The 16,152-nt window shown below is 41.2% G+C and overlaps 1 protein-coding gene across 1 annotated transcript in view; it reads right to left on the bottom strand.

Moving 5' to 3' along the window:
* PAK1 (p21 (RAC1) activated kinase 1) overlaps nt 1–16,152 on the bottom strand; it is a 91,402-nt gene that overhangs the window by 60,869 nt on the left and 14,381 nt on the right. The window contains exons 2-4 of the mRNA XM_007940905.2: nt 10,911–11,011; nt 10,304–10,451; nt 2,991–3,028 (exon numbers count right to left, since the gene is read on the bottom strand). Of these exons, the coding sequence (XP_007939096.1) occupies nt 2,991–3,028; nt 10,304–10,451; nt 10,911–11,011 (287 nt within the window). The remainder of the gene's footprint in view (nt 1–2,990; nt 3,029–10,303; nt 10,452–10,910; nt 11,012–16,152) is intronic.

Here is a 16,152-nt window from a genome sequence, read left to right as displayed (position 1 = left end):
TTAACGGGTCTTCCTTGTAGGCGTATGGATATTATCCTATCACTGACAGCATCGTACTTCAGGACAGATCTTGAAACATCCTTTGTGATGATGAATGCCAAACCATTCCTCTTTAAACTGTCATTCCCGGCATAGTAGATCATATGGTTGTCTGATTCAAAATGGGCAAGACCAGTCCATTTCCGACTCGACAGCACATAACAACAACAACAACAACAATGCCTAGTATATCAATCTTTATGCATTCTATTTCATTTTTGACAACTGCCAATTTTCCTAGATCAATACTTCGTACATTCTATGTTCCAATTATTAATGGATGTTTGCAGCCGTTTCTCCTCAATTTGAGTGGTGCAACGTCAGCAAGTGGAGGTCTTGAAAGCTTTACCTTATCCATATGAGTAAGGCTGATTTTACTCTGATAATGCAGCTCTTGCCCAGTCCTACTGTGAGAGCTTTCTAAGCTAAGTGACTCACCTTCCTCCTCTGTATTGGACAATGTTTCTGGACTATTCATAAAGTTGCGCAGTAATGTATCAGACAGTGTTTCTCTGCTATTCATAAGGTTTTCCCTCGCCAACTCTTTGAGAAGTAGGTGGCCTCCTCCTTCTTCCTAGTCTGTCTCAGTCTGCAAGCTGGGCTGATACCTGTGCAACAGGTGCACCCCACTGGGTTTGAAACACCAGTAGCACAGCCTGAAGACTCACACCAACATGTCACCACAGTAGGACAAACCGACAGACAAGTTTGTTTCCCTCAGCTGTTGGAAACCCCTCCAGCCACCCTTACTTGGATCCCTGCAGCTAACTCCTCGATCTGTTCCAGTCCCCTCTGCCTTTTCTTACAGAGCATACAAATATACTTGTAGAAACATTGTCTTCCAACCCTATACATGGTCTTGGGCATACTCCCCACTACATAGACATACCTTATAGTTCAGCCTGCCCACCCATCTATTCACCTGTATATCCATCTTTGCCTTCACTGACAACCCAGCATTATATGTGCAAAAGGGTTCATCTTTGTTGTCTGCACCTCCCATGTATCTTTCTCTGTTTTCCTCTTCCTCAGTGTCACCATGTTGATCGCTCACATTTGGTACATTGCCGTTTTCTTCACCCAAATTAATACTTGTCTCTACCTATCTAACAGTGTTCCCTACCTTACCCTCCCACCCCTGGTAACCCCAACAAAGAAAATTTCCTTCCATATATAAACCTTTCCATGACTTTTTACAATAACGAATACAATATTTGTCCTTCTGTGATTGCCTTATTTCACTCAGCATAATGTCCTCCAAATTCATCCATGTTATGTGGTGTTCTGCAGATTCTAGGTTATTCTTTAGGACTGCATAGTACTCCACTGTGTGTATGCACCATAGTTTGGTCATCCATTCTTCAGTTGATGGATACCTATGCTGTTTCCATCTTTTGGTTATTGTAAATAGTGCTGTGATGAACATGGGTGTGCATATGTTTGTTCTTGTCATGGCTCTCACTTCTTTAGGATATATACTTAGTAATGGAATGGAGGGATCAAATGGTATTTTTGCTTCCAACTTTTGAAGGAATCGCCATACTGCTTTCCACAGTGGTTATACCATTTGACAGTCTCACCAGTAGTGTAGGAGAGTCCCAATCTCTCCACATCTTCGCCATCATTTGTTATTTTCTGTCTTGTTGAACTTTGCTACTAGTGCTGGGGCAAGATGGTATCTCATTGTTGTTTTTATTTGCATCTCTCTAATGGCTAATGATCGTTAGCTCATATGTTTGTTAGCCACCTGAATATCCTCTTTGGTGAAGGGTCTACTCATGTCTTCTGCCCATTTTTGAATTGGATTATTTGTCTTTTTGTTGTTGAGGTGTTGGAGTTGTCTACAAATTCTAGCGATAAGTCCCTTGTCAGATATGTCATTGCCATTTTTTTCCCCAATCTGTAGGTTCTCTTTTGACTCTTTTGGAGAAGTCTTTGGAAGCACATAAAAATTTAATTTTTAGAAGATGCCATTCATCTAGTTTCTCTTCTGCTGTTTGTGCATTTTGGGTTATGCTTGATAGTCTATTTAAGCCATATAGTTGTTGTTGTTGTTATGTGCCATCAAGTCGGACCTGACTCATAGCAACCCCTCCTTGGGTTTCCAAGGCAGTATCACTACAGAAGCAGGTTGCTCAACCTTCCTTCCGAGGAGCAGCTGGTGGGTTTGAACCACCAGCCTTCTGGTTAGCAGTCAAGTGCCTTAGGTACTACACTACCAGAGCTCCTAAGCCATTTATTAGGGCTCCTAAATTTGTCCCTAGTTTTTCCTTGAGGAACTTTATAGTTTTAGGTTTCATATTTAAGTCTTTGACCCATTTGGAGTTACTTGTTGTACATAGTGTGAGGTACAGATCTTGTTTCATTTTTCTGCAAATGGATCTCCAGTTTTGTTCCTGGCCAATTCTGAAGTGATTCTTTTAACATCTCTTCAAATGACAGGGCATGCACTACAGTTTCATAGGAGAGAATGAATGACCTTAGATAAAACAATCTGATCCCTTCAACAATTAGTCCTAATCCTGGTTTTATAGACCCTACTGACCAAATAGAAGAAATTCTCTTCTAAATTCAGGTATTCAAAGACATGGCCAAGTAAGGCACAGTGTATTGATGAAGGATTAAAAATGAGATACATTTTATTGATGAAGAAACTAAATATCAGAAAGGCAAAGTGACCTTACCAAGGTTCAAAGTTATAAATGAAAACGTTGACCCCAGAAGCCAGGTCTTCTGCTTTCAAGGTTAAGATTTCTAGAACATTCAAGCTAGAAGGAATCTGTAGTATTTATTAAGTTCAATTCCTTTATTGTACAGATAGGAATGCTGAGGCCCATGATAAGGGAGTAACCAAGATGACTTCCTCCCAGCCCAGGCTCTGCCTCTTCCACGGCATCTTGATCATTATTAACCATCATGCCTGCCCATATGAGAGAAGAGGAAATACTTACCAAAGTATTAGAAGAATTATAATCCTCAGCTAATTTATCTGCAAAGGAAGACAGATAAGGGACTCAGTAAATAGTAACGGTTAATCTCTCTTTAGGGCTATTCAGTCAAGCACTTGCCAGATTCAGAAAACAGTAACAGTGTCAGTGCTACTACAGGCCAGACATTATATTAAGCACATTATAGACATTAGTTCATTTAATCCTCACTATGTAGTGCCTAAGACATTTGACTGCTAACAAGAAGGCTGGTGGATCAAACTCTCCAGCCACTCCTCAGAAGGAAGGTTGGGTAACCTACTTTTGTAGTGATACTACCTCAGAAACCCAAGAGGGTTCACTATGAGTTGAATCCTACTCGACGGCAATGAGTTTGGTTTTGGTTTTTAATGGCTCTAAGGAGGAGCTCAGGTTGGCAGTTCAAATCCACCAGCCACTCCTTGGAAGGAAGGTTGGGCAATCCACTTTCATAGTGATATTGCCTCAGAAACCCAAGGAGGGGTCACTATGAGTCAGGTCCAACTCGACAGCACATAACAACAACAAGAAAGGAGGCGCTCTGGTCGTGTAATGCCTAAGGCATTTGACTGCTAACCAGTAGGCTGGCTGTTCAAACCCACCAGCCACTTCTCAGAGGGAAGACTGGGCAATCTACTTCCATAGTGACACTGCCTCAGAAACCCAAGGAGGGGTTGCTATGAGTTGAATCCAACTCAATGGGAGTGAGTTTGGTTTTTCTTTGTTATGGCTCTAAGGAGCTTTGGTGGTGCAGTGTAGTGAATTACCTGGTATGGCTTTTCTAGCCATAAGTCTTTGCACATTCCATGGTGGAATTGGCCATGAGCAACCAAGTAGCTCCTGGTTGTTAGTTATCCACCTGGGGTATTTCTGTTGGGAGCAGCACAAAGTTATTTTCTGGGAAGTTCGCTCTCTCTCAGGTATATAGAATTCTGATGTTGGGATTGGTTAGTTTGGACTCTCTCTCTGCCAGGCTTAACAGGAGGCCTCCTAGAGGCAGAAGAAGTCTCTCTGACTGCTGGCTATGAAAGACATGCTGCTCAGAGAAACACACTCCTGAGAGACACACGCTGCTGAGAAAGAGACACCGAGAGACATGCATTGCTGAGAGGCATGCACTGCTGGGAAAGAAACTGAGAGAGACTGTTGGCTGAGAGATGGCAGGCTGAGAGAGACTGAGCATTGTTCCTGAACTTGAATTGTAGCCTGGTGCTTCTCTAATAAACCCCATAATCCATGAGTTCTATGTGGCCACTACAGCGAATTACTGAACCAGTAGAAAGGTGGTAGGTGCTGCAGGAGGAATGGTTGGTGCCAGGGTTGATGAAAGGGCTGGAGGGAGGCAGCATGTCTGGCCTCACAGGAATAGGCCTTGGGATATTGATGGTGATTCTGTCTTCCTCTTGTGTAGTTAGAGGAGGTTAGAAGTTGCGGCCTCCTCACCCCTTTGGCAGTTGGCGTCAAAAGTGGGATTCGTTGCAGTGGCTCCAGACTCATAGAAGCATGGGATTTTGTAAAAGAAAGAAGGAAGGGGCCTGGGAAGTGAAACTTTAGATTCTTAGATGGTTACTTTGATTGGTGTTACCTATTAAAAGAGATCATTGATTCAGAGGCTAGGGCTTTTGGTTACACCCAGCCAAAGCCTAAGGCCATATACATAGAATGGGGAGGTAATCATGGTGAAAAGATGAACTTGGAATGTCTTAAAAATGATTGTGTTTTGGATTATGTATTTATCTGAATGTACTACGGGTATTGAGTGTTCTCTTACCTGCTTGTACATTAGAAATGATTATGGGGTATATGGATAATAGAAAGTGTGTAAGTCCACCTTCAGCCAATACTTGATTGGATATGTTAAAAGGGGAAATAGAATTTGCCCAGAAGAAACACAGGCTTTTATTTCAAACTCTGTATGTAGTGTATAGGGGACTCAGGTAGAAAACCTGAGCACCATCCAGTAATACTGAGGGAACAGAAGATTTGCATTTGAATAAGGACCTGGAAAGGAAAAAATAATGACTGTCTGGGTCTTTGAATTTTGAGCAAGCAGACTGGTTTTCGGTGCATTGAGACAGGAAAGTCATGGTCCATGAGAGAAACCCCTTTCAGGACTGAAAGTTAAAGGAAGCCAGTGAGAAATAGGCTTGTATGTTACTCACTTGTGACCACCTGGGTCCACTTGAGTGGAAATGGGGGAAGTCCAGCAAAGAAAAAACGGGCTGAGTTTGGTACTCTTTGACCTAGGCTACGGAGGCTGGGGATGAGAGGAAGGGCTGGCTGGTCTGCAGTGCAATGAGTTGTGAGCCTACGGGCATTGAAACAGTCCTTGAGGACTGAGGATGTGAGAGAAGGTGCTAGCTGGTCTGAAGTGAAGGGAAGAGTGTGACTCCCAAACTTGGCAGCTGGTACCCACGACCTAGCTGGGATGGCTAGGGCTGAGCTGACCTGAACCCGACCAAATGAAGAGGAAGATATTTGACACTGAGCTGGTGTTAAGTTGCTTCGATATGATGGCTTGTGCTGGGTTGGACTTTGCTTGTTTATGGATGCAGATGCCTGAAGTTTCCAAGCAGAACAGAAGATTCTCCAGAAAAAAAGGACCATGCTTGTCTCCTCAGAGTACTGGTTTGATAGGGATGGGCAAATTAGAAATTGGCTATTTAAAATGGTGGGAGATAAAAGCATGAAGTGGCTGGCTTACACGCTTTCATGGGTGTGGTTATTCTTAAACTGATGGTGAAGGGGATGTTATTTTTGAAGTAGAAAAGGGATGATGGCTAGAAAAGCCAGGGGGTGGCCTGTAGTAAATGACCTGGCATGGTTTTTCTAATCATAAGTCTTTGTAAACTCCATGGTGGAATTGGCCATGAGCAACCAAGTAGCTCCTGATTGTTATTTATCCACCTGGGGTATTTCTGTTGGGAGCAAGACAAAGTAATTTTCTGGGAAGTTCGCTCTCTCTCGCATGTATGGAATTCTGATGTTGGGATTGGTTAGTTTGGCCACTCTGCCAGGCTTAAAAGGAGGCCTCCTAGAGGCAGAAGGAGTCTCTCTGACTGCTAGATGCAAAAGACATGCTGCTGAGAGAACCACGCTCCTGAGAGACACAAGCCGCTGAGGAAGAGATGCCAAGAGACATGCATTGCTGAGAGACACCAAGAGACATGCACTGCTGGAAGAGAGACTGAGAGAGACTGTTGGCTGAGAGATGGCAGGCTGAGAGAGATTGAGTGTTGTTCTTGAACTTGAATGTAGCCTGGTGCTTCCCTAATAAATCCCACAATCTGTGAGTTCTGTGTGGCCACTGCAGCAAATTATCGAACCCAGCAGAAAAGTGGTGGGTGCTGCGGGAGGAACGGTTGGTATCAGGGTTGATGAAAGGGCTGGAAAGAGGTAGGATGTCTGGCCTCACAGGAATAGTCCTTGGGGTATTGATGGTGATTCTGTCTTCTTGTGTGGTTAGAGAAGGTCAGAAGTTGCGGCCTCCTTGCTCATAGCAAAGCACTTAGGCATAGTGCCTAATGCATTCGACTGCTAACCAGAAGGTTGGTGGTTCAAACCCACCAGCTGCTCCACGGAAGGAAGAGTGGGCAATCTACTTCCATAAAGTTTTACTGCCTGGGAAACCCAATGGGGGTGACCATGAGTTGGAATCAACTCAATGGCAGTGAGTTTGGTTTGGTTTTATGGCTCTAAGTAGGAGCTCTGGTGGTATAGTGGTTAAGGCATTTGGCTGCTAACCAAAAGGTTGGTGGTTCAAACCCACCAGCTGCCCTGTGGAGGAAAGATGAGGCAGTCTGCTTCTGTGAAGGTTTACAGCCTTGGAAACACAATGAGGGTCACTATTATTAATCTGGAAACTGAGGTTCAGAGAAGTTAAGTGATTTGCCAAGGATACACACAGGTTCTACAGTGGAATTAAGATATGAATATTGGTCTGACTCCAAATACTGTGTTAGAACTATACACATTTCATCAGCTATATCATCATCAGGCCTCAGTGGCCAAGGAAATTTCCTGCATCCTAAGAGAAAAGAATTTGTGGCTGGTACCCTCCTATCCATGCAAAATCATGACCAGTCTGCAGGTGCAGTTTTTAGAAATGAATCTTCTAGATTCATATCTATTCTCTGCAGGGAGAGAAGGATTAAGGTTTAGAAAAATAGAGCCATTAATCATGTCAAGTCTAATTAAAGGCAGGGTCTTATTTTCTAAGAATAGATTCACTCTCCCTAAATGAAGCAATTACCATATTTCATTGATTCTAAAATGTACATTTTTTCATGTTAACATCTCTGAAATCAAGATGTGTCTACAATCAAAGGCATTTCACAATTTAATCAGCAGTTTTTTTCCCCTTTAGTGGTACATAAAATGATGATGCATCTTACAATCGATATCTTAGACTTGATGAAATATGAAATGTAGACCCAATGGAGAACTTAGCAAGAGAAAAGTTTAAAGACCAGTTACCATGTTTGGGTTTGTTTTCCAAGAACAAACTGGCTTCCCTAGTTCACTACCAATAGAATTAAGGAACAGAAATATTCTATCAATTAAAGAGAAGAAAGAGCCAAGAGCTTCTATTTCTTCTCACAAGAGCTAAACCTAGAAAATGCCCAAGTGCCCAATTCTATCATATAAGTAAGAAAGTACCAGGTACAGTGTCTTGATCTAAAGGCAAGTTATGAACTCACAGAGCAAAAATAAGGCAGTCTGTAACATTATATTCTTAAAACAAATCCTGAATTACCAGCTGTACACTAGAGAAATAAATTCAGGATATATTTTAAACATAATTTATTTGTTTTCCTTTTATAATAGATCATCAGCTTAGGAAAAGCAAAGTCAACACTGTGCCTTCACAATACCATCACCTAATCCTATCCAATACTAGTATTTCTGAAGACTAGGTATTCTAGTAATAAACATATCTCTTAAGTCATATGAAAAATAAGTAAATATTATACTTTTTAAAGGGGAGGTAGAATTTTTATTTATGAAAATCAAATTTCAAAACACAAAATGACAGATAAGAAAGTACAATTATAATTATCTAAGTGCTTCTATAATTATAAATTCCTCAATTACACAAATGAGGAAACAGGTTCAATGAGGAAAAGAGATTGTTCAAAGTCACGTGATCAGTGGCAAAGTAGGGCTAAAGCCCAGAACTTTGAATTGTCCCATACAGTCTACTTTTTCCCTATCATATTAGCTACTAGTTAGGACAGAGGAAAAAAAAGTGCTGAAAAAATAGAACACCTGACAAAAAACTGGAATGGAGAGCTGCACATGAGTTCAAGATGGCAAAGGGGTTTAAAGGCCTGGTTTAAAATACATTTCTATCACCTATTAGCCAAATCACTTTGGGTAAGTCACTCAATTTCTCTGAGCCTAATTAATTTCTCTGAGTCTACAAAATGGAGATAATAATCCTTGCCCTGCCAGTCTCCCAAGGTCTTCATGAGACTCAGTGAGATAATTCATTTATAAGGTTATACAAATTGAAGTAATGTTATTATAATTAACAGAATGAGAGCAGGAAAACAGGGAAAAGAGGTATGTGATATTAAAAATAAACTGTGGCAAATAATTTTGCCAAGAATTGGCCCTGGTTTCAAATTCTAGAAAATTTGAAAGCTTGCACATTCATATATTGCTCATGTGCAAAGATTTATAGACACAAAAGTAGATGCAGGCACATGTAGTTAGCAGCCAAATGCCTTATCAACTATGCCACCAGAGCTCTTTATGTATGTATACATATAAAGTCAATATTATACACATATGCATGCACATATGAACATACACACAATTACCTGTGTATTCTACATATATATTCTTTCATAAACACTTAAGTGGCCTTAATTCTAAACATACACAAACCTACAGAGCTATGCCTCCATATACATACATGGTACTTCCACATGTCTATACACATGCACACATGAAAAGAGTCTCTTACAAAGACTTTGCCACTGAGGCTTTTAAAGCCAGCACCTAATCTGATGTCTCCATGACAAATTTCTTAAAACACAAATTCTAATGTCCTGACTGGAAAACTTTCCCATCTAGCACCCTCCACTCCAATTCTTCCTTGGAATGACCAAGTCCTGCAATAGAAGAAGTGAGACAGACCCAGCGGGGCCAGATGTAAGGAAGGAAATACTGCTGCGAACATGCATGGCCTTCTCTTGGGCACTGCTAGGCAGCATGAGCAAAACTGCAGCCTGCCATCACCACCATCTGTGCCCTGTGATATATGCCAGATACTGGCTGGGGAAAGCATCCTTCCAAATTAGCTAATTCATCCTGGTTCTCACCTTTCCTAGCAACACTGCCCTTTGAAGAAAACAGCATGAGAACTGGAAAGAACACTGGACTGGGAGATAAGAGACCAGCCATACCACTAATTCAGGCACATTAGAAAGGCCTTTTTTTGGCTTTAATGTCTGCAAATCAAGGGGGAGCAGGAAGTGGTAAGGATATTTCTTGCTCTAACACTCTAAGATGCCATTTACAAGGCAAGTTTCCAGAAATGTAGGCTTTCTTATAACTTATCCTAGAAAAAGAAAAATTTTTCAGTTAAGTAAGGAGACGCTAGATGCTTCAAATAGTGACTACCAGCAAATAATAAATTTAAAAGCTGTTGGTCTAAAAATAAGGAGATCTGAATTGTAATCCTAATTCTGCTCTTAAAACCACTCTGAAAAAGAGTCCTTTGTGTACAGAGGACATCTGAAGAACATTTATTATTACTGGCCTGTTTTTCATTTTCATAAAAATTAGTCCCCTGAGGAAAAAACTGGGTTTTTCTTCTTAAAAGATAGTAATGTTATTAAATAACTGATGATATTAACAATTATGATAATGATAGCCTTCATTTCCATGGTGCCATTTTATAATCTATAATGAATTTTCATATCAATTAGTTCACTTATTCCTAAATAGAGATAAGAATTATTATTCCCATTTTACACCTCAGAGAAAGGAAGTTACTATTAGAAACTAGTGAATATCAAAATCTAGATCTTTAACACAAAGCATGAATTCTTTGTATAAAATACCATGCTATTTTAAAAAGATATACAACTTCACAATGAATACTCAAGTGTGATACAAAAATCCATTGTCTTGGTTCTCAAATTTCAAATTTTCATTTTAGTGAAAGAGTCACCTCCACTCCTTCCAATAATTTCTTCTCTCATCACAGGCCAACAGGCCTGTGGAGTTTTTTCACCCAGAACTAAAACCTTCCTTTCTCTAGACAGCCCAGGACACAATCTCCTTACCTGTAAAGCTCATGTACTTCTGGCTATTGGAAGTCTTCTTTGAGTTGTAAAATTCCAACACATCTAGAACAGCCTGCGGGTTTTTCTTCTGCTCCAGCTTAGTGATATTTGATGTCTGAAGCAAACGGGCCCACTGCTCTGGCATCCCCTGTAAGAAAGACAGCAAGGCTGTCAGGAAGGAACAGGGAAGCCTGAAGGAAAAGCATAGCTAACTTTGATACCTGTTAGCAGTTAAAGATGGGTTAGTCACTCCTTAAGTCCTCAGAGCTTTCCAGAGCCTCTTTTAGTCATTTTTTGAGATATTTCTCCCTCATCAGGCTACAACTCCTTTAAAACAGGGGCCATGTCAGCTTTGTTTCTGTATCATCATTGCCCAGCACAGACCTGTTACACAGGCTACTTACAGAGGTCTATTTAAAGAATGGAGATTCAATGGCTACCCTGGGTACAATTTTAGAGATAAAGAAAGTGTCCCTCTCATGAATGTAAATAGATAGTAATGAGGATCTCGGGCACAGACAGAGACATTAGGAAACGTAAAAATGATTGAATCTAAGTACATAGTCAGAACTCTAAAAGACGAAAGACTTTGTGACACAGGACTCACTGTGAACTCCCCTGTGACAGCATCAAAACCAACATGAATAGTGTGCTCAAAATCTGAAGGAAGAGAAATCTCTGGCCGTTCCTTCTCCTTCTTTTTATTTGCTGCAAGACAGATAAAAGGAAATAAAAAATAAGGATGTTAATTAAAATTCTAAGTTTATTCTAGCTTTTTATGAGCTGTATGCTTGCTCCCTTAAAGGGTGAGAACTATCTACTTCACATATGTATTTACAGAGCCCAACACTGGACCTGTATTGAAGTAGATGTTCAATGCATATTTAAAGAATTAATTTTTTATTGAACTAAAGAAGGGAAGAACAGAAAGAACATTCATCAGAGTTAATAATCCTATTTCCACCACTAATGAGCCTGGTGATAAATTTTTCGGAACTCTAATTTTCCTATCAGTAAAAGAAGGCTAGAATAGATGGTCTCTAAAGACTGGCCCTGGGAGCTTTGGTGGTGTAGTGCCTAAGGCATTTGACTGCTAACTATAAGGATGGTGGTTCAAACCCACCAGCCACTCTTCGGAAGGAAGGTTGGACAATCTACTTCCGTGGTGATACCATCTTGGAAACCCAAGGACGGGTCGCTATGAGTCAGATCCAACTCTACAGCAGTGAGTTTGGTTTTTTTTGGTTTAAAGACCAGCCCTGGCATCCTATTGTCTATGTGCTTCTGTAAACTGCATCCTACCCACTAGTCCTTGATTATGGCCTGCTCTGAGGTTCTCCAAATTATAAACTTTTAGATAATGGAAGTTGCTTTAGTAATATAAATCACTAATATCTGTCAGGTGCTTACCATGGAGCAGGTTCTGGTTCATGTTCTTTACAGGAGTCAATTCACTTAAACTTCACATCTACTATCAGTAGATACTATCATTCTTATTTTGAAAATGGAGAGACTGAAGCACAGAGATTAATTTACTTGCACAAGATCACATAGCTAGTAAGTAGAAGGGCCCAAATCTAAATCCAGGGAGTCTGAGCCCAGAGTCTGAGCTCTTAACCACTATGCTATGCTATTTCCCTAGGCTAGGACCTTAAAGAATCATAAAGTCTAAATACTTAAGACATCCTTCTCCCATTAAGGGTCTTGCTTAAAGTAGATGTTCACTGAGGTTCTTGTGAGCTGGCAGAAAAAGCTTCCATATTCCAACTACAAAGAGTTTCAGGATCTTGGTACTAGCTAGACCTCAGGTAAAACCATAAGCAGGCATCCGCAGATGCAATCTAGCAGAAACAAGCTTAAAAATACCCTCCAAGGCTCAGCCAGAAAAAATCTTCTTAGATAGGGACTTGCAAAGCCAAGATTTCAAATCTCCCCTGCAAAAATACTCCCCATTCTCAGGTAATTCACATGCATATAAAAGTTTGACAAGCTCTGCTCTGCAGACCTGTTCTTCCTCCTTCATCTCCCACTACTTATGTTTGATATATTCTACACCAGCATCAGTTATGACTCCCCAAATGTAAAGGGCTTTTTCACACTTCTTCGCATTTTCTCAAGCTATACCCTTTGCCTGTAATATCTGCTTTTCCCTTTCCCTTCCTTTCCCCCCTCAACAACTCTCCTTCATCCAACTTAAAGGTAATTTCTACTATGAAGTCCTCTCTGATTTCTATATTAGGCAGTTCTGCACCCTTTCCTCTGTCCCCACAGCACCAATACAGTAATTGCCTATTTCAAGTGTTTATCTTCCCTACCATACTAAGTTCCAAGTGTAAGAGCCATGTACAATCCCTCATAGATCCTCAGGGACAAGCATATGCCTGGCACAAAGTAGGTTCTCAGGCAGTGAGTGAAGAAAAGAACCAATGACCAGACATGGACCTCAACCAGGCAAGAAGTTTAAGGAATCTAAGACATGCAAATTCTTTCCAGGGTAGGAATACTTCACCAGCTCTTGCCTGGTTTTCACAATCCTTGTTACCCAGCCCTGGAGTCCAGGCCAGTTTTGCCTGCCTCACTGTATTATTACACAGTCCAGACCTCAGCTTTCCCATCTGGAGGATGGACTAAATGATCTTAAGGGCATATCCAGTTCCTACATTTTCTGAGTTTATGAAAACAGAAACATGAGCACTCTTAAGGCTCTGTAGCTTTATCTCTTCCTGAGATGACATCCTCAGTTCTTTGATAAGTACTTCATACACATTATCCCATATAATCACCACAATCCTGAGAGCCAAGTTTTACTTTGTAGATTGGGAAACTGAGGCTCAGACTTGTCTACAGTCAGTAAATAACGCAAATATAAGAAAGGTATGGCTTCAGCTCTTTCCCATCTTGCAAGCTGGCAGGTGAAAAGCCTGAGAAGCCGGATACCAAGAAGAAGCATGAAGCCAAGAAAGCAGATGCCAGTGACAAAGCTAAGAAGGATAACCCAAGGGCAGAAAGCCCAAGAAAGGAAAGCTCCACTGCAGGCAGAATCCGGTCCTTGTCAGAGGCATTGGCAGATACTCCCGATCTGCCATGTACTTCAGAAAGGCCATGTACAAGAGGAAGTATTCAGCCGCTAAGTCCAGGGTTGAAAAGAAGAAGGAGAATTTTCTTGTTACTGTCACAAAACCAGTTGGTAGTGACAAGAATGGTGGTACCCGACTGGTTAAACCACAAAATGCCCAGGTATTACTCTACTGAAGATGTGCCTCAGAAGCCGTTGAGCCATGGCAAAAAACCCTTCAGTCAGCATGGGAGGAAACTGGGCCAGCATCACTCCCGGGACGATTCCCATCATCCTCACTGGACGCCACAGAGGCAAGAGTGGTTTTCCTGAAGCAACTAGACAGTGGCTTGCTACTTATGACTGGACCCCTGTCCCTCAATCAAGTTCCTGTGTAGAACACACCAGAAATTTGTCATCACCATCTCCACCAAAGTTGACATCAGTGGCGTGAAGATCCCCACGCATCTCAGGGACGCATACTTCAAGAAGCAGCTGCAGAAGCCCAGACACCAGGAAGGCGAGATTTTCGACACCGAGAAGGAGAAATACTAGATAACAGAGCAGTGCGAGGTTGACCGAAAGCTCGCAAATTTTACCCAAAATCAAAGCCATCCCCCAGCTCCAAGGCTACCTGCATTCTCCGTTTGCACTCACCAATGGGATTTATCCTCACAAATTGGTGTTCTAGGTCTCTTGCAAAGAATCTAATTAAGTAACTGATACATTAAAAAGAAAGAAAGGTATGGCTTCAAAGCCAAAGCCCTTTACATTCTGCCACTCTAGTCCCCTAAAGAATTTCAAGTTCATTCAAGGAAACACTTTGGTGTAATGACAAGAAATAACACTAAATGAGAACTTACCATGTACAAGGGACCACAACATACATTATTTTCCTTCATTCTGAAAATGCTATGAGATAGATAGTAATGAAATTTTACAGATGAGGGAATGGAAAAACAGTTAAAAAACCTCCCCCAACCTCATACAGCTAATAGAACTAAGATTTAAACCCAGGTCTGATTCCAAAGCTTCTTTCCTCAGTACCTTAATGAGAACCATCTGCCTTCATGCCAATGGCTAGAGTTTAAGCTATTAATGCAGCTGGCAATTTCCCTTCTAGCAGAAGCTGCTTTGAGAAAGAGAGGACTAAGGGTATAGTAGGGCCCAGGTTAAGCAGCCATTTATGACACAAGTCCATCTGTGTTGCTCATAGCTAGAATTTATGAGACATACGTCTCAAGCTATACCCTTTGCCTATAATATCTGCTTTTCCCCTTCCCTTTCTTTCCCCCAACAACTCCCCTCACCCAGCATGTTGCAGGGCTTTGGGAACACTTTCTGTTCCTAAAGTGTCTCTGATCTAGTCACTTAAAAGGTTGTAACCCACCCACCGCCATCAAGTGGATTCTGACCCATAGCGACCCCCATTGGGTTTCCAAGGCAGTAAATCTTTACATACAGAAGTAGACTACCTCATCTTCCTTCTGCAGAGCAACTGGTGGGTTTGAACCACCTGCCTTCTGGTTTGCAGTCCAATGCCTTAGGCACTGTGCCCCCAGAGCTCCTTAAAAAAATGTGGGGAAGAACAATTATTTTTATATTTTAGTATATCTGCATATATATTATAACCAGTTGCTATCATCACTATGATTGAAATCAACTCATGATGACCCTATGTGTATCAGAATATAACTGTGCCCCACAGGGTTTTCTTTTCTTTTTAAAATAATTTAGTGTGTTTTTAGTGAAGGTTTTTATAGCAGTTTAGGTTCCATTCAACAATTTCTATACAAATTGTTCAGTGACACTGGTTACATTCTTTATAATGTGTGAACAGTCTCATTATTTCCATTCTGGTTTCCATTAATCCGTTCTCCTGCCCCTTATATTCTCATCTTTCTTTTAAAGTAATTGATAACCGTTTGGTTTCATATATATTATTTTTTAAAGGAGCACAGTATTCACAGGTAATATTCTTTTTTTTGTGAGCCATTCTCTTACATAGCTAAAAGATGACCTTAGGGGCTTTTTAGTCCAAGATTTAAGGAATATCTCAGGGCAATAGCCTCCAGGCGTCCTTCAATTTCAATTAGTCCAGTAGTCTGATTTTTTTTTTTTTTTTAAGAATTTGAGATTCTGTTTCACATTTTTTTCCAATCTATCTATCTTTTGGGGCCCTGATCAGATCAGCAGGGAGTGGTAGCTGGGCACCTTCTAGTGCTCTGGTCTCAGAGTAGATGAGAATGCCATGGTGTATGTAGCTAATTAGTCCTGTACACTAGTTTCTTCTTTAAGTCTTTGGTGTCCCTCTTTCTCTTTAGCTCCAGATGAATTGTTGTTGTTAGGTGCCGTTGCATTGTTACCGATTCATAGCAACCCCATGCACAGGAGAACGAAACACGGCCCAATCCCACGCCAGCTCCATGATCCCTGCTATACTTGAGCCCATCATCGCAGCCAATGTGTCAATCCATCTCATTGAAGGCCTCCCTCTTTCGTCGACCCTCCACCCTACCAAGCATGACATCCTTCTCCACAGAATGGTCCCTTCTGACAACATGACCAAAATAGGTGAGATGAAGTGTGGCCATTCTCACTTCCAAGGAGCATCCCGGCTGCACTTCCTCCAGGACAGATCTGTTAGTTCTTCTAGCAGTCCATGGTACTTTCACCATTCCTCGCCAGCACCACAACTCAAAAGCATCAACTCTTCTTCGGTCTTCCTTATTCATTGTCCAGCTCTCACATGCATACGAGATGACTGGAAATATCATGGCTTGTGTCAGGCACA

Source organism: Orycteropus afer, unplaced genomic scaffold, assembly GCF_000298275.1.
Source record: "Orycteropus afer afer isolate SDZICR_OR568_19922 unplaced genomic scaffold, OryAfe1.0 scaffold00074, whole genome shotgun sequence".
NCBI classification, from domain to species: domain Eukaryota; kingdom Metazoa; phylum Chordata; class Mammalia; order Tubulidentata; family Orycteropodidae; genus Orycteropus; species Orycteropus afer.
The sequence above is the reverse complement of the archived record's forward strand: the minus strand, read 5'-3'. Positions and strand labels throughout refer to the sequence as shown.